Raw genomic sequence first — 20,038 nt, 5'->3', positions numbered from 1 at the left:
TGAGTGACTCAGATACTGTGTGATGGGAATACCTAAGATCTGCTCCGGCCACAGGCTTCTTGTGTGACCTTGGAGAAGTCCTGGCAGCTCTCAGGGCCTTGGTTTCTGCATCTGTAAAATGGGCATAATGATCCTCCCCTTGTCTATAAGCATTGTGCATTCTTTGGGACAAGGGCTTGTTTCTTACTGTGCCTCTGAAGTACCCAGCACAACAGGGGGCCCTGATCTCAGTCACGTTCTGAGCAGCACCCGGCACAACGGGGGGCCCTGATCTCGGTCACGTTCTGAGCAGCACCCGGCACAATGAGGCCCTGATCTCGGTCGGGGACTGGGCAGCGCTCGGCACAACGGGGCCCTGATCTTGGTTGGAACCTCTAGACGTTACCATGATATAAATAATAATTAAAAGTACCCCAGGGGGACATTAAGAAAATCAGAGCCCCATGGAGCCGCTTAATTCACCGATGGGAACAAGTGAGCTAATGGATGCTGTATGCTGGGATCTCTGGCTTCACCACTTCCTCCAGCTGGCTATGGAGTGGCAAGGTAACCAACAGCACACCAGGAAGGACGTGGAGCCTAAAAATGGTGGCTAATTTACATAATTAATGCATGCAAATGAGAGCAATTAGAGGTGAAATTTGCATGGAATTTGCATGAGTTCTCCTCACGTCACCCGCACGGCCCTTTCCTCCGTACTCCTCCGCCCTGGCTGTGTTCATAGCAGCCCCTTTCCACTCCTGAGCCTCGTCAGACAAGGACAGACATTTACTCCCCCCTCAAAATAATAATCTCGGCTTTTATTCCCATTCGTTAGCCTATCAAAATGTAGCCATCAAGATTTACAGGGGGAGTGAGGAGCCTGGAAACTTACAAGCACATGTATATTTCAGTGGGGGCGGAGACAAGAAATTTCAAAGGGGTCTGTGGGATTCACCACTGATGTAGCCCATCTAGGGTGACCAGATGTCCCGTTTTTATAGGGACAGTTCCGTTTTTGGGGACTTTTTCATATATAGGCGCCTATTACGCCCCACCCTCTGTCCCGTTGTCTCACAGTTGCCATCGGGTCCCCCTACCTGCCCGTCCCAAAGAGATCGGCGTGAATAACCGATTTCTCAGTTTGCCGACAATTCCAAAACAATGGTTAAAAAGAAAAAATCATTTTGAGTAAAAACAAAACCCAAAAACCAATTTTTTTCAAAACTTTGGGCAAATTCAAAAGCTGAAAAATGTCATTTCGGGCTGAAGGAAACGTTTTGATTTTGAACGGGTTTGAATGCTTTGGATTTCCTTCCCTTTTATTTTCAAAACAAGGCTGGAAGGAAAAAAATTTGTTCTGACTGAAACCTAAGCGGTTTTGTGCCGAAATGACGCTTTTCAAAATTTTCCAGCTTCCTTACATTTCTTTTTCAGGTTTTTTCCCAACCAAAACCATTTGGCAAAGTTGACACAGCGTCGCGAAATGTTTTGGGGTTACCGAAGCTGCCAGAAATAAGGTTTTGGTTGGAATTTTTTTGCCCACCACTCGTTTCAAGACAAGGTCAGGTTCTCCCCTGGGCACAGAATGGCTGTGTCATGGGAATCGCACCCAGGGACCTTTATGTCTGGATACACGACAGACAGACCTCGACCGATCTTCTCTGGTATATGGCGGCGCTCAGTTGCTGGTCTACACTTGAAAGTTATTCCCCGTGCAGAGATGGTGTGAGTTGAAAGCGGATTGACTATTCCCGATTAATTCCATCCACACTCTTCATCTGGAATAAGAACACCTTGTTCCGGATTAGTCTAACCCACTTCCAAAGTGGATCAAGCTAATTCAGGACAAGGCACTTGGCGTTGGAGGGGAAGCCCTGGAGAGTGAGGAATGAGGGAAAAAGAGTTGATTGGCCAGATGGGCTGTCAATCGCCCAGAGAGAGTAGGGAGGGGGCTTCCTTCCCTGCAAAGGATTCTGGGTAGGGAATCCCTCTATAAAACTCCCTGGCTTCTGGCTGGGAGTCAGAGCTGCAGGTCGAAAGGTATCTGGGAAGGACCTCTGGCTGGTGGCGTTATGGTATGGAAGCTCTATTGTTTTTTTAAAATAAATCTTAGTTTTATTGTTTTTAAAACCCTGTCAGCTGGGTCTTGCTACTTCACTGGACAGCCTTCCTCCTGCCCTCTGTCCCCTTCCTCTCCCCCTTCATAGTCTGCAATAAAACTTTCCACATGTGGCATTTGCCCTTTCAGATCCCGCTCTGCGGGGTGCAGATTCCCCTCCAGGAGGCTGAGAGCATCCCATGGCCCAAGGGACGGGCCAGGAAACCCATGGGGGTTTTGAAAACAGAAGCAGCCAGTCCCCTGCCTTAATTCAGTGCTGAGACTCCTTTCAAGGAAGGAGAATCGAATAAGAGGGGACTCATTCTTCCACCCCACCCCGACATCACCCTCCCCCCCCCCCACAGGCCCCAGCATGCAGCACAACCTAGCACCCCAAGTCCTTTGGTTGGGACGTGAGTACGATTTATTCTCCACGGCTCCCATGTTGTCTGCATTTTTGCCATCACCCCTCCAGGGGGCATGAGTGGCTCGGCCACCCCTTTGAGTTTTTGGAACATGCAGCCCCCTTGCTGCTGGATTTGGAACAGTCCAAGAGGACAGTCAGTCCTTATCTGCGAGGGTGTGCATTATGGGGGTATGGTTTACTGAGTGCTGGAGGCGAAGAGGCTGGGCTATACGGACCCGCAGTGTCTGGTCTGGTTGGGTCCAAGCAGGGAGGTGCAGTACTGCACTATACGGACCGGTGACCTGAGCTGGATTGGGCCTAGGGCTCTGGTCTGATCCAGACAGGGAGGTAAGGGACTGCACTATATGGAACACTGGGCTGATCCAAGCAGGGAGGTGCAGTACTGGACTATATGGACCAATGGTCTGATCCGGTCCATGCAGGAAGGGAGGTGCAATACTGGACTATATGGACCGCTGATCTGATCTGGCCCAAGCAGAGAGGTTCAGTGCTGTACTTATAGGGACCAGTGGTCTGAGCTGGTCCATACAGGAAGGGAGGTGTAGTACTGGACTGTATGGACCGGTGGTCTGGTCTGGTCCAAGCAGGGAGGTGCAGTTCTGTGACCCCAGAGAGGTGGCTCCTGTTGAGATCCTGCTGGCTCCGGATGCCGGCTGTTTGGGAATTTTCCCCGCTGGGATAGGCACGACGTCGCTCCTGTTCTCTTTGGATGCCCAGCGCTTCCCTGCTCCCTCGGAGAGGCCAGCCGACACAGCACCCCCGTCAGTGCCGGGAGAGCATGGCAGGCAGAACGGCGAAGGTGAAGAAGCTGCTCTCAGCCGGTGCCGACTTGGGGGTCTCGAGGGAATTGGCCAGCCAAGGGGCCCTCAGGTTGGTGTCGTGGGTGCTCTCCTGGGCCTTGTCCACATGTGACGCCTGCTGGTGCAGGGAATACTCAGCCACAAGCACCCTGGCCCGGGCCGCCTGCTCGTGGCTCTCCAACAGTGTCTCGATGTGATTCAGGAGGGCTGAGAAGAACTCCGGGACGCCTTCATAACCTGCGGAGGCCACCAAAGAGTCATCCGGGCTGTACCAGGGCGTCCCAGAGCCCCTTACAAACACTGCATGTTAAACAGCTGCCCTGAACCACCCCAGAGGTGGCTGCACCTTGGTGCTGAGTAAGAGATCTCTGCAGCAACAGCGGCCACGCCCTGCCCATTTCTGCTCCCTGCAGCACAGCGCCCCCTAGTGCAACACTGGGGCATAAGAGCCAGCACTGACTGTAGGGAAAGCGCCCCCTGCTGAGCCCCCCTTTTCCTCCCTCGTGCTCTCACCTGGGAAGGCGTTGACGTCTATGACGGCGCACCGCCCCGTCTGCTTCTCCACAATCAGATCCACCCCAAACAGAGAGAGCCCCAGGGTGGAGCGCAGGCCCCGCATGGCTCGGCAGATGACGTTGTCAGAGGGCGGGGTGGGCTCCAGGGTCGCCTCATCCAGCTGGCAAAGGGGCAGAGAGCACCATGGGCTTGGGGGAGTCACTGGGAGGGACGCCCGGCGGGGTGTCTCCGGGAAGGAAGCCGAGGAAGTAAGGCTAGCTCTGGGAGATGGACAAATCCCCTCCGCTAGGACAGATAACTCAGAGGGTAAAGCAGCCCCCTAGCGCCGCACTGGGGCATGGGGGACAGTGGCCCCCTAGTGAGCCCCTCACCCCACTCCCTGAGGCACAGCGCCCCCTCAGCTCAGAGCCGCTGCAAGGCTCTCTCCCTCTGCATCTCTAGCCCCCCGGGGTGGATTCGCTCCCTCCCCAGCCTCCCTCTGACTGCGGCGCTCGCTTATTCTTCCTCTCGGCCTCTGGCCCCATGCCCGTACTCACCTCAGTCAGGCGGGAGCAGGACTCCGGCTTGGAGACACTGTGGCTGTTGAAGAAGATGCTTCTCCTGGCTGTAAGGAACAGAGCGAGGTCGCGAGCCCGGCTCGCCTGGGCTCGGGGTGCTCCCGGGAAATTCCCCAGCCCCGGGGTCCAGAGAGACTCCGGGTTCAGTTGTCACTGGTTCAGAGCCGTGCACTCTGTCGCTGACGCAACTGACGAGCGATGCCCGTTGTCCCCGGCTGGGGATCTGGCCCCATTGACCCCAGTGGGGCAACGGATGGTTGACCCCGGCTGGGGATCTGGCCCTTACTCTGAGGGCGCGTGAATGCTTTTGCACCCCAGGTTGCCCGGCTTGATTCCAGCTCAGTACAGAGCAAACCGGATGGTCATCCGTGCAATGAGCTTGCTGGGCCTCAACCCTGTTTCTCCAGGGACGGGAGCCCGTGGCACCGAACCGCCCCTTCCAGGATTGGCGCTAACTGCTCTCCCCACCCGCCCTGGGCTGCCTCAGCAGGGAGACCGAGGGCTGGAGGGACCACAGAGTCCCAATTCCAGCCCCCAAAGGAGGAGATGGCCCAGGTGCCCCCTCCGCCCCTCCCACACACACACACACACCCACATACACACCTGATTCCCCTCGCGGGAAGTTCTTCAGGGACGGCCGGCGCACCACGAAGTGGGAAGAGCCCACCACGAAGACCTTGAAGAGGACAGCGTCGTGGTTGACGAAGCTCTGGAGCAAGCAGGGGGCGCTCACCTCCCCCAGCCCCTCCTCGTTGAAGATCAGCGCCATCTATCGGGGGCGGGGAGAGCGGAGAAGAGCAGGGTAACGGATGGAGGGGCCTCCATAGGGCGGGGACGTGTCTATAGGGGGCCTCTCTCGAGGGATGGGGAAAGGGGAGGGGCTTCCTTAGCCCCACCCCTTCTAGCCTCCCTCTAGCCCTGGTTGCCATGGCAACTTGCCAGCAGCCAATTGCAGCTGGAACCAGAGGTGTGGCCTGTGAATGGGGCACAGCTCCCAGCCTGCAATGCTGTCTGTTGGACCGACTTGTTGCAGGCGGGGAGTTCCATGCAACGCCCTATACTGAGCCACTGCCCAGCCCCACAGCATGCTGGGAGGTGTGGTCTCATCCAGACACACCCCAGTGGCTGCATAACGAGGACTAGGAGGGTCAGAGAATGGGTGGCAGGGACAGAGGGGCTCAGAAACACAGTCCTGGTGCCTCATACCTCAATTGGTGGGGCTTCCTAGCTGGACTACGTCTCCCATGATGAACCAAGCTTTCCCCTCCTGAGCCACAGTGGTGCATCATGGGAGATGCAGTCCCCCTGAGCAGCTAGCCCGTGGGACAGAAAGGAGACATAAAACAGCTGAACTACAGCTCCCATGATGCACTGTGGGGGCTGAGGAAGAGAATAACTTGGTGCATCCTGGGAGATTGAATTCGGTGCCTAGAGCATGAAGAAATAAAGGTCCCAAACGACAACTCCCATAAAGTACCCCGGCAACATTTCCAAATAGAAATTTTTGGGTGTTGGGCCAAATCTGGGGGCAGGGGGGGGTTCTTTGTTCTTTTTTTTTTTTTTCTGAGGAAAAGTTGGATTTTTCCAGTGGGAAGCAGCCACTTTCTGTGTAGTTAAAAATCTGATTTTTCCAGCAAAAACTATTTAAATGGAAAACTTCCCAGCAGCCCCACTGCTGACCCCACCCTGATCTTTGGCATTGCTCTTGGTGTGTTAAGAGGGCACTTGCCCCTCCTTTCTTACCCACCCACCCCAAAGTCTCCTAGTGCTTTTATACCCACCCCTCAAAATGGGTCAGCTGAGGGATTTAAACCCACGACCTCTCACGCAGCCACCCAGGCCTCCGCGGCTTGAGCTAAAAGAGTAATTCCATTAGCAAGCCACAGTAGTAGGCTGTTATCCTCCCCGTGGCCTAGCTGCTGGAGAAGGAGCTGTAGCCAACCCTTTACGAGCAGGTTCTGGGACACGATGCTACTGACCTCGTGGGAGCTGGGTCCGTGAGCCACCCGGGTTTTGCAAACTGAAGGAGGAAGAGGAGGAGACAGTGGGGAGTGAGATGACTCAGCCCCGCCCCTTGTTCCACCCTGGGCTCTGACTCATCCAACAAGAGCCAATGGGGCTCCTGGGCCTGGAACTTTCTACTCCAAATCCCTCCCCTCCCAGCCGTTGGGGTGTGACAGAAGCCGAGCCCCCCAGCACGTCCCCCAGTCAGTGGCTGGGGGGCTGCAGCAGCTCCCACCTCCTCCCCCAGGGGGCGGTGCATGGACACAGAATAGCCAGAGCACAGGTCTGCCCTGCCCACCCGCCCTGCCCCTTCTCTGCTCTGGCTCCCTTTGCCCCATAGTCAGTGAGGCCCTGAGTTGGCAGTTTATTTGGCCAGCGTTCCCTTAGGTGGGAATGTAAGAACCAGCCCCATCCAGGCGACCAGCAGGATTTGAACCCGGGTCCCCCCGAGCACAAGCCGCTACTGCTTGAGCCAAAGGAGCAACTCCACAAGCCAGCAGCAGCAGCAGCAGGCTGTTATCCCCACCGCACTGCAGCCCATGCTTTGCCCACGGCTCAGCGTGGCAGGGCGAGCCAGGGAGCACCGAGGCCTGGAAACTCATTGCACTGGTGGGATTGCAAGCCCAGCATGGTGGGGTGCAGAGCAGCTCCCTGGGTGTCAGGACAGGTGGCAGGAGGGGACGTATTTTGATTGGTTTCAGGTGCTCTGGTTCATCAGCAGCACCTAGTGCCATGAGGCTGGTTCTCCTCCCCCTCCCCCCCAGGTATAAAGGCCCCATGGATTAAGGAGGTGCTGGGCTCACTCACTTAAGGGGAAGGTGAGGCCCTGCTCCCGGATCCGTGCCACCGCCTCACGCCCGGTCCCGCTATTCAGCTCCACGTAGGGTGGGGAGAAGATGCAGCTGTCTGCAGAGCAGGGTGGGGCAGAAATAAGCGTGGAGTGGGTGGTTTGCATGGGTGTGAGCTGTCCCCGCTCCCCACCCCACTGCGAGGCTCCACCACCCCTCCCACACACACAGCCCTGCCTGTGCCCCCAAGCCCGGCCCCCAACACACACAGCCCCAGACACACGCCCTCCCCCCCCCACTCAGCTCCTGCATTCCCGCCCTCCTTGACATCTTAGCTGTTCCATAGAACTGGGTCTCTCTCCCCGCCCACCCCACGTTAGGGTTGAACCCCTGGCTCCCACACACGGCTGCTGCCTGAGCCAAAAGCCAAGCTCTTAGCCATGCCTCTGGAAGGCGCTCTATGGGGCCCAGCTCCCCTTAGCGGGCCGTGAGTCATCACCGCATTCACACTGGCCACCTTCTCTCTAACCTTGCCCTGCAGGGAATATGGTTCAGAGCAGGGGAATGCTGAACTCTCAAGGCCTAAGCTAATGCTCTGATCACCAGGCCATCCTTCCTCTCTGGTCCGACAGCGCCTCCTTCTGGTGTGTGATTCGAGTTAGGGGACTGCTTCAGTCTGTTCTGGGGGAAGAGCGCAACTGGATATTGGCCACCTGGATATTACCAGGAGACCCCAGAAACGCATACCTTGCTTCTGAAAGTCCTGGAGGAGGCGATAGGATTCAAATCGGTCCAGGAGCAGCCGTACAGCTGGAAATGGGTCAAGGAGGATGATGCTGGAATAGGTTTCCACATAGGTCTGAAGGACCAAAGCAAATGTGTAATTAGCCCTGGGGGCGGGGGAGGTTTAAAGCCGCAAAGCCAGTTAGTGGGTTTGTGTTGATCACCTCGCTGCTAACGCAGGTGCTGTCCAGACTCAGACGTGTCCGAGTGCTTCGTTACGCATTCTGGGGAGCGGAATCCAAAAGGCACTTCCTGTACTAAGGAGCACTGTAACCAGAGCTACCACTAGTGGGAGACAAAGACACCACGTGCACCTAAGCAGGGGACTCGTGAGTATCGGTCAAGAGGTTATTTACCCTCCATATTTGGCACGGGTGCGACCGCTGCTGGAATCCTGTGTCCAGTTCTGGTGTCCACAATTCAAGAAGGACGCTGATAAATTGGAGAAGGGTCAGAGACGAGCCAGGGGAATAAGGACTGCCCTATAAGGATAGTCTCAAAGAGCTCAATCTATTTCACTTAGTAAAGAGAAGATCCCAGTCTATAAGGACCTATGTGGGGAACAGAAATTTGATCATGGGCTTTTCGGTCTAGCAGAGGAAGATTTAACAAAATCCAACGGCTGGAAGTTGAAGCTGGAAAAATTCAAACTGGGAATAAGGCGTCCATTTTTAACAGGGTTAATTAGCCATTGGAAGAACTTACCAGTGGTTGTGGTGGATTCTCCATGGCTGGCCATTTGTTGAGTCAAGGGGGGATTTTTTTTTTCTTTTAAAGATCTGCTCCCGTTCAAGAAGGAATTATTGTGGGGAAGGCGGGGATGGCCTTGGCCTGGGCCACGGAAGATCCTGGTGGAATCTACTAAGTCCTTACCTGGAAGTCATGGATGAGCTGGTGAGACTGGCTGTCATAGCTGGACTCGAGGATCAGGTCAGAGAGTTTGTGGATGATGACGTCAAAGGGGCCCTGCTCACAGAGGGGTTTGGCCAAGTCAATCTGGGACGGGAGGAGAAGTGGAGATTAAAATCCCTTCTTTGCTGGGACCCAGAGCAAGGCTGGGAACCCATCCCAACATTTCCCAGCCCTCATCAGGACGAAGCCGAGACCTTAGGAAATGTTTGGCCAACAAAACGCAGAGAAAGAGAGTGCCAGGGGGTCACCACACTTACCAGGCCTGGGAGACACCCAGGGTCCATCGCTGCTCTGGAAAAGAGACTTGGGATAAGAAGTGGTGAGATTTAATTCCAAAGGTTGTGTTTCCCCCTTCTGTTCTTCCATTATAACCAGCTGTCGGTTTCCTTGCTGAGTCCACCCTCTCCAGTGAGACACCAAAGGACCTTATTTTAGATTTTAACTCCTTTGTAAAAAGTGGCCTAAGAGAGCTCGAAAAGAATTGCTTTAGCCATGGCTTTTACTATTCGAACCCGGTCCCTGGTGGGCCAGCCTAGTCAGAGAGCAGTAGCCACACGCTTCAAAGTGTCTGGAAGACAAGCACACCCTTGGAAGGGTGACAAATGTGTTAGGTACTAAAGTAGGGTGACCAGATCGCAACTGTGAAAAAACAGGACAGGGGGTGGGTGGTAATAGGCGCCTATGTAAGAAAAAGTCTCCAAAAACGGGACTGTCCCTTTAAAAACGGGACATCTGGTTACCCTGTACTAAAGGATTAATAATTTGGTAGTTGGTTATGAATAAGCAAGTGTCCTGACTTGAGAAATGCTGTTCAAGTTAAAAGTTGATCTGAAAAGAAAAGCGTTGAACGAGTAAGCTAACACTCCCTGGACTCAATAGCTGTTGGATCTGATTATATATCAGCAAACCTGCTTCGGTAGATTTCAGCTGTAATCGCTAACTGGCACGCTGGCAAATTCACAAACGGACCCCCTTTCGTGTGTGCGTAGGCTGACCAGATAGCAAGTGTCAAAAATCGGGACAAGAGGTGGGGGGTAATAGGTGCTTACGTGAGAAAAAGATCCCAACATCAGGACTGTCCCTATAAAATCGGAACATCCAGTCACCCTATGTGTGCATAATTTGGTCTTCCCCATCCTAGCAGCGGATTCCGATCTCGAGGCTATTAGCTCTTCTCGGGGGGCGGGGGGTGATTTCTCAGTCTTTCCTGTCCCCAACTCCAGCTCAGGCCGAGCAGGGATTTGAGCCCTGGTGACGGCTGGAAGGTGAAGCTAGACGAATTCAGAAGGGATCGAAAGCGTGTGTTTTTAACAGGGAGCATCGCGAAGCTTTGGAACGACTGGCCAGGCGTCCTGGCGGGTTCTCCCTCGCTGGCAATTTGTAAATCAAGATGGGATGGGCTGCTGCTTTTCTTTTTAAAGATCTGCCGAAGTTCAAACCGGGATTAGTGCATGTGTGATGCAGGTCAGACTAGGCGGGCACAGCGGTGCCTTCAGGCCTATGAATGCCAGGTGCATGCCCCTATTTGCTGGGCTATTTGCTGACTCTTGTTGTGAGTGAAATTCCAGGCCTGAGGCTCCCTTCCCCAGGAGATGTTTGGGTTTGGCGAGAAAACTTCCCGCCCCGCTCTTCTGACAGCGTCCTTTGACTTTCGACCCTACGGTGCCTTTCACCTTTGGTCCCACTACTCTCAGCACCGCCAGGAACCCAGTTGTCGCCAATGAACACAGACATTCTAGGACCTGCTGAGCCCCTGCAAAGTAATACTGCAACGTAGTGGGCAAAGACAGCAAGCAGTGCGTCCCTCCCCAGAAGTGGCTGCATCTCAGTGGGGCGGGAGTGATCTCTTTATAATCAGCTGCCCTGCCCCACCCCAGAGGTGGAAGCCTTTCAGTGGCAGGGCGGGGGTGGGAGGGAATCCTCCCCAGGCCCGTAAGTTTGTAAATTATTCTGATCCTTCACGCTATCTGAAAGTTGTGATGATTCATCACCCGAGGGAGGGGGGGGAATGACCACACACCAGCGAACAAAGCACCCATCTCTTCCACGCCCACCCGAGTGAATGCCTTATTGACTCCGTACCATATTGGTCATCCTCACCCAGTGCCACCCAGAAACGGCTCTCGCTTTATCTCTGTGGACTTTGCCAGCTGCTGTCAGTTTAAACCAGTTCTTATTGACAGACGGGGCCAATCCCAGCGCAGGCAAACAAAGACGGGCACTTAAATCCTCAGCCCCTCTGCAGAGGGAGGCGATGGGTTCTGGCATGCTCCATCTTGGGTGCCCATCAGCCTGGTATCCAGGCAGCTGGGCCATTGACCTATTCTCCCGCCCCCGCTTGATTTTTATCACCTGTCCTCTAGCCAGCTCTGCGTTGCTCTGAGCAGGGCCAAGAAGACCCGGGGTGGGGAGCGCAGGGTTGACCCCAATGCGTTGCTAGGGGGTGCTGTAGGGAGCAGAGCTCGGTAGGGAGGGCTCTCTTCCCTCTGAGTCCCAGCGCCCCAGCGTGGTGCATGAAGACCGCAGTAATTCCCCTATAGATATCCAGACCCCCTAGCACAGCGGTCTCCAGACTTTTGAGGGTCACGACCCCCCTCACCCCATCTGTGCCCCCCAGGAGCGGGGGATGCGGGCAGGGATTAAGGGGGCCAAGGCTGGAGGCTGGCACAGGGCCGGGAGCAGAGCCAGGCTGGGGATGGGGCCAGGAGTGAGGCTGGCTGGCGCTCCCTCCCTGTCCCCCCCCTGCCCCCCCGTGGGGGCTGGCTCCACAATTTGGGGACCTCTGTTCTAGCACAACAACTGTGCAGACCCCGACTCTGCTCCCTGAAGCGCAGCGCCCCCTAGCGCCAGCATCCTGGGTCAGCCCCACCATGCCCCGCGGCACCACCCTCTCCCCGGCACTGACTCATCTGCGAGTCACCCACGCCCCTCCCTATAACATCAGGGTGTGCCAAGGTCTCCCATCCAACCAGGCCAGACCCAGCGTGGCCTGCTGGCACATGGCCAAAGTTCCCGGTAGCAAACCTCGGGGTGACAGCTTCCCATATAAGACCCGCTCCTCCAGCATCCCCTGACCCCCGCCCCCATGCACACCTCTGCTCCCAGGCCACCCATGGCTCAGACTCACCTCAATGACTTCATAGCCTCGTTGCCTGGGCAAACAAAATAAAGAAAAACCGAGTCAGGGATTTGCACCTGAGCATTATGCTGAGAGAGGCAGCAGGGCCCAGTGGTTAGCCAACAGGACTGGGGGTCTAGGGGTCACAGGATCAACCCCCCCACCTTTGCCACCGACTCCCTGTGCAGACTTGAGCCAATCACTTCTAATCGCTCCCTGCCTCAGTTTCCCCACCTGTGAAACGGGGATAATCATTCTGTCCTTGCCTACTTAGATCTAGAGGAGAATATGGCACCCTTTTACCTAAGGGGTGTCATACTGAAAGGTCCTAATGCCTTTGATCCAACACCAATCACAGGCCTCGCTGGGCTGAGCTCCCTGCTTCAGGCTCAATGGGAGGAGGAATGAAGCCCCTCTCTGGGCTCAAGAAGGCTGCAGGCGCCGGGGGCTTACTGCCCAAAGCATGGCAGGTCAGTGGTGTTTTCCCTGGGCTGCAGGTTGCGGGATATCTGCCAATGGAAGTCACTGCGAGGATGCAGAGAGACGCTGTTTCTTGCGCACAGGACCTGCTGGAGAGGGAGACTTGGGAATTTCGGTGCAAGGAAGCTGCCTGCTGCTGTTTTGACCGTGCTCAGGAGACCAGGACTGTGTGTACATTTCTTGTAGATAAACAGGACGGTGCCAAAGAACACACCTGCTTTGTAGCACCACTGTCTCCTCCTAACAGAAGCGACTCTGCAAAGGCTGGGAACACTGGCAAAACGGCGTAACTTTAAACTGGCGCGAGCCCCTGCCTTGAGACGTATGTTTGTTTAAACCCGTCTTCTTTCGCTTCAGCTTAAATCAGAACAGGTGGAAGCTAAACCGAACCTATGTGGCTCTTAAACAGGAACCGGAGCTTTCACCCTCGGGTTTGTGCTGCTTTTCCTGGAGCAGCTTCGGAGCCGAATTAAGGTTACCCTTTCCCATGAAGACAAGGCCTACACGCTCTGGGGCAAGATTTCGGTGGGCATCTGCAAGGACAGTCATTTTGGAATAAAACTGTCATAGAATCATAGACTATCAGGGTTGGAAGGGACCTCAGGAGATCATCTAGTCCAACCCCCTGCTCAAAGCAGGACCAATCCCCAACTTTTGCCCCCAGATCCCTAAATGGCCCCCTCAAGGATTGAACTCACATCCCTGGGTTTAGCAGGCCAATGCTCAAACCACTGAACTATCCGTCATCGTTTGAGTTCATTGCGCTATCAAACTAGGAAACTTTTGTGCTGACATCAGGGGCCATACAGACTTGCATGCAATTGACAAAAGGTGTGAGTTACCACTGATTTTGTTATTTCAGTGCAAGTTTGCATGTTGTATGTGTCTGTGAGCACCCGGCACAGGGGGGCCCTGATCTCGGTCAGGGTCTGGGCAGCACCTGGCGTGACAGGGCCCTGATCTCGGCCGGGGTCTGTGCAGCGCCCGGCACGACGGAGCCCTGATCTCGGCCGGGGTCTGTGCAGCGCCCAGCACGACGGAGCCCTGATCTCGGCCGGGGTCTGTGCAGCGCCCGGCACGACGGAGCCCTGATCTCGGTGGGGGTCTGGACAGCGCCTGGCGTGACAGGGCCCTGATCTTGGCCGGGGTCTGGGCAGCGCATGGGGTGATGGGGCCCTGATCTCGGTTGGGGTCTGTGCAGTGCCCGGCGCGACGGGGCCCTATCTCGGTGGGGTCTGGGCAGGGCCTGGCATGATGGGGCCCTGATCTCGGCCAGGATCTGTGCAGCGCCCGGCGCGACGGGGCCCTGATCTCGGTGGGGGTCTGTGCAGTGCCCTGATGTCTTCTGTGGCATCTAGGCAGTGTCTCGCTACACATAATAAAGAGGGACTTTCATTCCTTCTCTATACAAACATCACAAGTCGATGCCCTCGAACCTGCTGAGACAGAGAGTGAGGGAGAACAGGGGAGGGAGAAAGGAGAGGAGGGAAAGCCAGAGATAAGGGAAGTGGAGAGATAAGATAAGGAGCGAGGGAGGGCTGGGCCTTTAGTGTGCCAACCCTGAGAGGCTTTAACCAATACATGCAAGGGAGGTGCCCTTAGGGTGAATGATCCTGTGATTCATGCTGCAAGCATGGGATCACGCACATCACTCCGTGCCTCAGGTTCCCCATCTGTAAAATGGGGTTGATAATCCACCCTTTGCCTATTTAGATAGTGAGTGCTTAGGGGCAGGGATTATGTCTCACTTTGGTGTCTGGACAGCACCTGGCATAGTGGGCCCCTGATCTCAGTCGGGGCCTGTCCAGCAACCAGCACAAAGCGGCCCTGATCTTGGTCGGAGTCCGTGCAGCACCCGGCATGACGGGGCCCTGATCTCGGTCGAGGTCTGGGCAGTGCCTGGCGCGATGGGTCCTGATCTCGGTTGGGGTCTGGGCAGTGCCTGGCGCGATGGGTCCTGATCTCGGTTGGGGTCTGGGCAGTGCCCGGCATGACGGGGCCCTGATCTCGGTTGGGGTCTGGGCAGCGCCCGGCACAATCTCACTTGGTGCCTCTAGACTTTGCTGCAAGTCACAGAATGAATAAGGCTCCTGAAGTGCTTTACAAACCGTGGTCCTGATCGATGTCAATGGAAACGGATCCCAGCAGCTCTGGATCAGACCCTAGGGCCAATCCCCCGACCCACCCCGACATCAGCCGAGGGCAGCTTGTTTCCCCTTACTTGCTGGGGGAAGCTGGCTCTTTAAGAGGGTGATGGCTCCAGGCAGCCTGCTGCCCAGGTGAAGGGAATGAGCCCAGGAGGGGGGGAAGGTGTTGCATAAGGTGGGAGGGAGCAATTGACGCAGCAGCAGACCTGCTGGGGGACTAGAAGGGCAGCCTACGCGGGGGTGAGGTTCTGAGCATTCAGGGACAGGGCTCTGAGTCTGGGTCTGGGGGCGCTAGCTCGCTGTGAACGGACAGAGAGAGTTGTGTTGTTTTGAGCTCTCTGTTAATTCAGCACAGTAGCTGGGAAACCAGCCCCCGTCCCCGCCTGGGAATCTGACTAACCAGGGAAGGAAGGGTAATGGAGGCTGTAGAGGGGTCCCGAGGCCAGACCACAGTGGGCCCGTTTGGGCCCTTGTAGATACATGAAACATTTGTCACAGGTGGCCAGAAAGTCCCTTTGCTTCCTAGAGTGTAGGACGCTAGAGGCAGCGTGGCCTAGTGGACGGAGCACTAGACTGGGCGGCGGGAGCCCTCGGTTCTAGGCCTGCCTCTGTGAATGGGGGCAAGTCACTTCCTGCCTGCCCCATCTTGTGCCTTAGTTTCCCCCACCTGCCGAATGAGGCTGATGATATTAACTTCCTTGGTAAAATGCCTTGAGGTGGCAGGGTTGGCTGGAACTCAGAGCAGCGTGTGCTGGCCAGTTCCAGATTTCCACCTCAGTGAGGCAAAGGACCAACTGATGTTGCAAAAACACAAGCCGGGAGCTGATCTGAACCAAAAGGAAGCAGCTCAACCCCGCGGAGCCAAGCAGGAGCATCGCCCCAGCCAGGATGTTAGGTGAGAGCCCTGGGGCCCAGAGCGCGCACCATCTGTTGTGCGAAACAGACTTGGGGCTATTTTAATTCTGGCAGCTGGAATGGGGGCGGGAGGGGAAAACACAAAGAAAAGTCAGAGTGAAATTCACCCCTGTGCTGGGAGCCTAAATGGCACCCCTTAAATCCGTCCCAGGACTCCTGGGTTCTTTCCCCAGCTCTGGGTTGGAAGTGAGATCTATGGAGGGTGGGCTGGGTTAAAGCAGGGAGCAGTTTTATGGGGTACGCATTATCTAATGGCCAGGACTTCTGGGTTCTTTCCCCAGCTGCCGGTCGGGAGTGTGATCTATGGGTTAGAGGAAAGGGGGCTGGCAGTCCGGACTTCTGGGTTCTTTCCCAGCTCAGGGAGGGGAGTCTAGTGGTTAGGAAGAGAGAGGCTGGCAGCCAGGACTCCTGGGATCCCTCACCAGTTTAGGAGGACTGTGGTCTAGTGGCTAGAATTAAGATTCTTGGGTCTTATCTCCAGCTCTGCTACTGACTCGCTGTGTCCCCTAGGGGCCCTTGCCTCTCTGTGCCTCGGTTTCCCCATCTGTAAAATGGGGATAACGATAGCGACCCAGCTCAGAGACCCTCAGATGAAAGGCACTACGTAAGCATCAAGTATTTTATATGATTTTAGCAACTGAGCTTCCGTCTGTTCTGTATCACTATTACAGATCCCTGTGGGGCGTAGTTATTGACTAGAGATTTAATCGAGGGCCCTCGGCCAACGCGTCCAATCTTCTACCCCCAGCTAAAACAGTAATTAATGCTTAGTTCTTAGGGTTCAATGAAAGCAGGAGGATGTGGGAGCCATTCCCCTATAAAGGTCCTGGGATAGTTACACTCAGCCATGAGCGATGCTCCCCTCCAGAGGTGTCTGCATTTTGGTGGTGCCGTGCGGGTGTTGCTTGGGGGCTCGTTTCGGACATAATGCAACCTGGGGGTGAGGCTAAAAACTACGGCGCGGGTACAGACCCTGTAACTAGCATGGCTAGGGTAGGCAGCAGCTGGGGTACTAACCTTGGATATGGGAAACCTGGTTTCAAGTCCCCTGCTTGGCCCAGATCCTCAAATGCATTGAGATGCATGGGTGCGACTGGAAGTTAGGAGTCTCAGTACCTTTGAGGATCTGGGCCTAAGCCATTCCCAGTCCCAGTTTCCCCAACCGTACAGTAGGGATAACAGTCCTGCCTCCCAGGGATAAATACGTGAAAAGGGGGTGTGGAGCTCAGACCCCGCAGCGATGGTTGGGGGTCAGTTAACCCCACAGCTAGATGAAGGCTTGAGATGCAGAGCAAGAGGTTTAGAAGCAGAAAGCCAGTCAGACCGGTAGCTGGTGCAGCCATTTTGCCCAGTCCCTTGTGCATGCCCTGGGCTACCTGCCCCCTCTTTTTGCCCTGCTCCCAAGGATCTCCCAAGGCGCTGAGTGCCAGAGACTCTGTCCCTTACCTGCAGAGATCCTCAAACCCCTGGAAATTCAGTTTCTTTTTCTTCTTGTCGTTCAGGCAGTAGCCGATGCGTTTCCCTTTCCTCCAGCTCGGCATCTTTTTGCATCCGTCTCTTTATTTAAAAAATAAATAAATAAACCAGGCCCCACACCTCTCAGTGTGGAAATCTCCCTCTGTGTGAAATGTGCAAATATTGTCTCCTCTGACTCTGGGCCTGTGCCCTCTTCGATCCGAAAGCACCAGCCCCTCCCCGAGTGGCAAAGTCCTTTGCGAGCAGGAACTGGGCAGGGCGCACACAAGGTGGCAAATTCTATCTTCCTCTGATCAGCTGATGCGCCGTAAATATCAATCCGTGTTGCTTAATAACTCGTGGCCAGGAGCCTGTTACCTGAGCCTGGTCTGGGGCTGATTGTGAGCCGTGATAAACGCCGCAAAATGCATACTTCGCTCCAGACCTCTGGCCTGTGATGCCATTGGGTTGGTTACACCCCGTCAAACTAGTGCCTTGCAAATGCTGACGCTGAGATTTCTGCTGAGCCCCCACCCCAGAAAGCATCCCTCAGCCTTGGGCCATCGAACACCTGATCTCTGGTACGTGCATCAAATAGGGGTCTCCCTCTTTCTGTGCGTCACCCGGGCCGGTGCTCAGATCATATTGCACCAGCAGCCAGGGAAGAAATCTAGTGGTTTATTCCCCTCCACACACAGGTGGAAATTTGAGCAAGAGGATATGCGTGGAAGTCCCAGTCTCTTCTGCATTTAGATGCAGGAAGATCAAAAGCTGCTTAAATTGGTTCAGGGGAAGATCTCAGAGCCCAGCTCACCTCCCCAGGGGCTGAATGTGTGAAAATCTCTCCCCTCCCATGGCTGCCTGCCACTCCAGTCTGAATCGGACTGGTTCACAGCCCCTCTCTCTGGCTTGCCGGGGTCTCGAGGGATAAAGTCCTGCCTGAGGTTTAGGACACCTGCGTTCTAGTCCTGGTTCTGTTACTGGCCAGCTGCGTGTCCTTGGCCAAGGCCTGTTCTTGCTCTGTGCCTTGGTTTCCCCACCTCTAAAAATGGGAGGGGTGTTGGGATCTACTGATGGAAACAAAGGTTGGACAATTCTAATCAATCTCTTTACTTTCCCTGCTCTCCCAGGTTCCCCCCGTTTTGTGATGCCTGAATTTGACAAGAGCCCTCCCATGCTCCGCCCCCACCGTTCCAGTGGGGCTGGGGGTATGACCCTCAGTGCCACCTCCTCTTGGCCAGGGCTGGCTGGCCAGTAGAGATCCCCCATCAGCCTGCAAATTGGCAAGCCTGCCCCTAACCTCAAGATGCAGTTGCACCTGGCTAACGTTGACCGTTGTCTGGCTGGGTGTCTCGGGTCCCTCTCCAGGGAGAGAGGCCTTTGCCTTGGATTTGCCATTACAAAATTTATAAAATCTCCCCTCCACTCCGATTATAAGAACATCGGATTTTCACTGCTGCACGGGGTAAGAACTCATCCTCCCACTCCAAGACCCCAAGCAGCTGCTGCTTGAGCTGAGAGGGGGATCTCCCCATTAGCTCTCTAAGGGACTATGACACATGGAGGCACAGGTCTGCGCTCAGCCAGCAGAGGGCAGAGGTGCATGAGCCAGTCCATTGCCCCACCTGGCTCCTCGCAGCCAGGGGTCATTGTATCAAGGTCCTGCTGGGTCTTGAAAGGTGCCAGGGGTTCCCTTTGCACAGCGCTGAACAGCTCCGGCCCCCCTCTCTGCCCCGTGATCTCGCTGCCCCCTCTGCATCTCTCCGCCTCGTTCACGCCCCCTCTTCGCTGCCCACCCGGGATGGTACAGACTCCGCAGGCTGCAGAGCAAAGCAGGGCGCCATCCGCCTCTGTCTAGACGGAACCCTGCCCTGACAAAGGCCTAGCGCGATCCCGTGCCGCGGCGGTGTAAAGGCCGCTCACGCCCCGAGGGGGCAGCCAATCCACCTCCACCCCTTCCGTCAAGCGCCGTCTACACGGGGGCTTTGGGGGGGGGGTGGATTTTTCACACCCCGTCTCTCATCTGCCTCGGGGCAGGCGGCTAGACTCCAGGTGATGTCACCAGCCCGCTATTTCCCTGCATCTGTGCGACATGCAGCCTCAGGTCTAATGCTGAGTTGAGGTTTTGGGGGGGCTGTGACAGCCATGGCAATTCCCTGCACTGTCTTGGGGAGATCTCCCTGTCTTAGGTTTCTGTATGATTGGGGGGCCAGGGATGGTCTGTAGTGCCATGGGAGAAGGTGACCAGAGCCCGCTAAGGACTATGGGGGATCAGGCAGATTCACTCCAGAGAGGTACCCCCCGCTGGGGAGGCTTGCATATACTGGTTCAAACTGGGTTCCCCAGAGAGCAGCAAACAAAGAAAGGATTCTTGGCTAAATTGCCCGGGTTTAACCTGATCTGGGACCTGCTTTCTGATCCTGCAACACACCGGATCGTGAGCCGCAGGGGGGCCTCCAATCTGTAGGGAAGGGTTGGAAGGATGGACGTGAGGCTGGAGCTGGGTGGATCTCCGGGGAGCTTTTTAGCCCGCGTGTAGGTTTACATGGTTTCTCCGTCATGCTGTGACCTGCGGAATAAAAGCAGGGGCCGTTCCGCGGCCCGGAGCCCCGGAGGAGGGAGCTCAGCGTGGCCGTTGGCTCGTTGAGGCCGTCTGGCTCACTGGGCGATTGCCAGCACCGGGCAGGGAGCTGCGGAGCCTGGGAACACCCCGGTCAGCAGGGGGAGAGCTGCAGGGCTCTGCCCAAGAGAGGTGATGGCCGAGGAGCCCCCGACGTGGGAAATGGAGGTGCAGTTTGCCCAGAAATGTGACAGATGCCAGGGCAGGATGGTTCCCTGCTGCTGCCCTGCCACCCCAAACTGAACCCCCTGGGCTGCTCTGCACCCTCATCCCAGTGAGCCCCCAACCTGACCCCCTCCTGACTGCCCTGCACTCCCCAACCCCAGTGATCACCCCCCCCATATTTTCCCAGCACCCCCTCTGCAGCATCCAGTTCTGCCCAATTAACGCAGCCTTTCCCAGCAGGTACTTTCCACTGGTGAACTGAAAGTGAAAG

At 55.8% G+C, this 20,038-nt stretch overlaps 1 protein-coding gene across 1 annotated transcript; it reads right to left on the bottom strand.

Moving 5' to 3' along the window:
* Positions 1 to 3,269: 3,269 nt before the first annotated feature.
* LOC140902374 (inositol-tetrakisphosphate 1-kinase) lies at positions 3,270 to 17,068 on the bottom strand. The gene is made up of 10 exons (XM_073322391.2): positions 16,974 to 17,068; positions 11,995 to 12,019; positions 8,829 to 8,951; positions 7,920 to 8,031; positions 7,192 to 7,290; positions 6,360 to 6,400; positions 4,984 to 5,149; positions 4,360 to 4,427; positions 3,821 to 3,983; positions 3,270 to 3,544 (listed from the first exon to the last, which is right to left on the bottom strand). Exons 1-10 carry the CDS (start codon positions 17,066 to 17,068, stop codon positions 3,270 to 3,272), a joined length of 1,167 nt encoding a protein of 388 aa, XP_073178492.2.
* Positions 17,069 to 20,038: the final 2,970 nt, after the last annotated feature.

The sequence above is a fragment of the Lepidochelys kempii genome, chromosome 23 (assembly GCF_965140285.1).
Source record: "Lepidochelys kempii isolate rLepKem1 chromosome 23, rLepKem1.hap1, whole genome shotgun sequence".
In the NCBI taxonomy this organism is placed as follows: Eukaryota; Metazoa; Chordata; order Testudines; family Cheloniidae; genus Lepidochelys; species Lepidochelys kempii.
The sequence above is the reverse complement of the archived record's forward strand: the minus strand, read 5'-3'. Positions and strand labels throughout refer to the sequence as shown.

Coding starts and splice junctions, on each gene's coding strand:
- LOC140902374 (XM_073322391.2), bottom strand. CDS start 17,068: ATGCCGAGCTGGAGGAAAGGGAAACGCATCGGCTACTGCCTGAACGAC. Junction 5,150..6,359: donor ACGGACCCAGCTCCCACGAG/GTCAGTAGCATC, acceptor CGCCCCCGATAG/ATGGCGCTGATCTTCAACGA. Junction 3,545..3,820: donor AGACGTCAACGCCTTCCCAG/GTGAGAGCACGA, acceptor TGGCCTCCGCAG/GTTATGAAGGCGTCCCGGAG.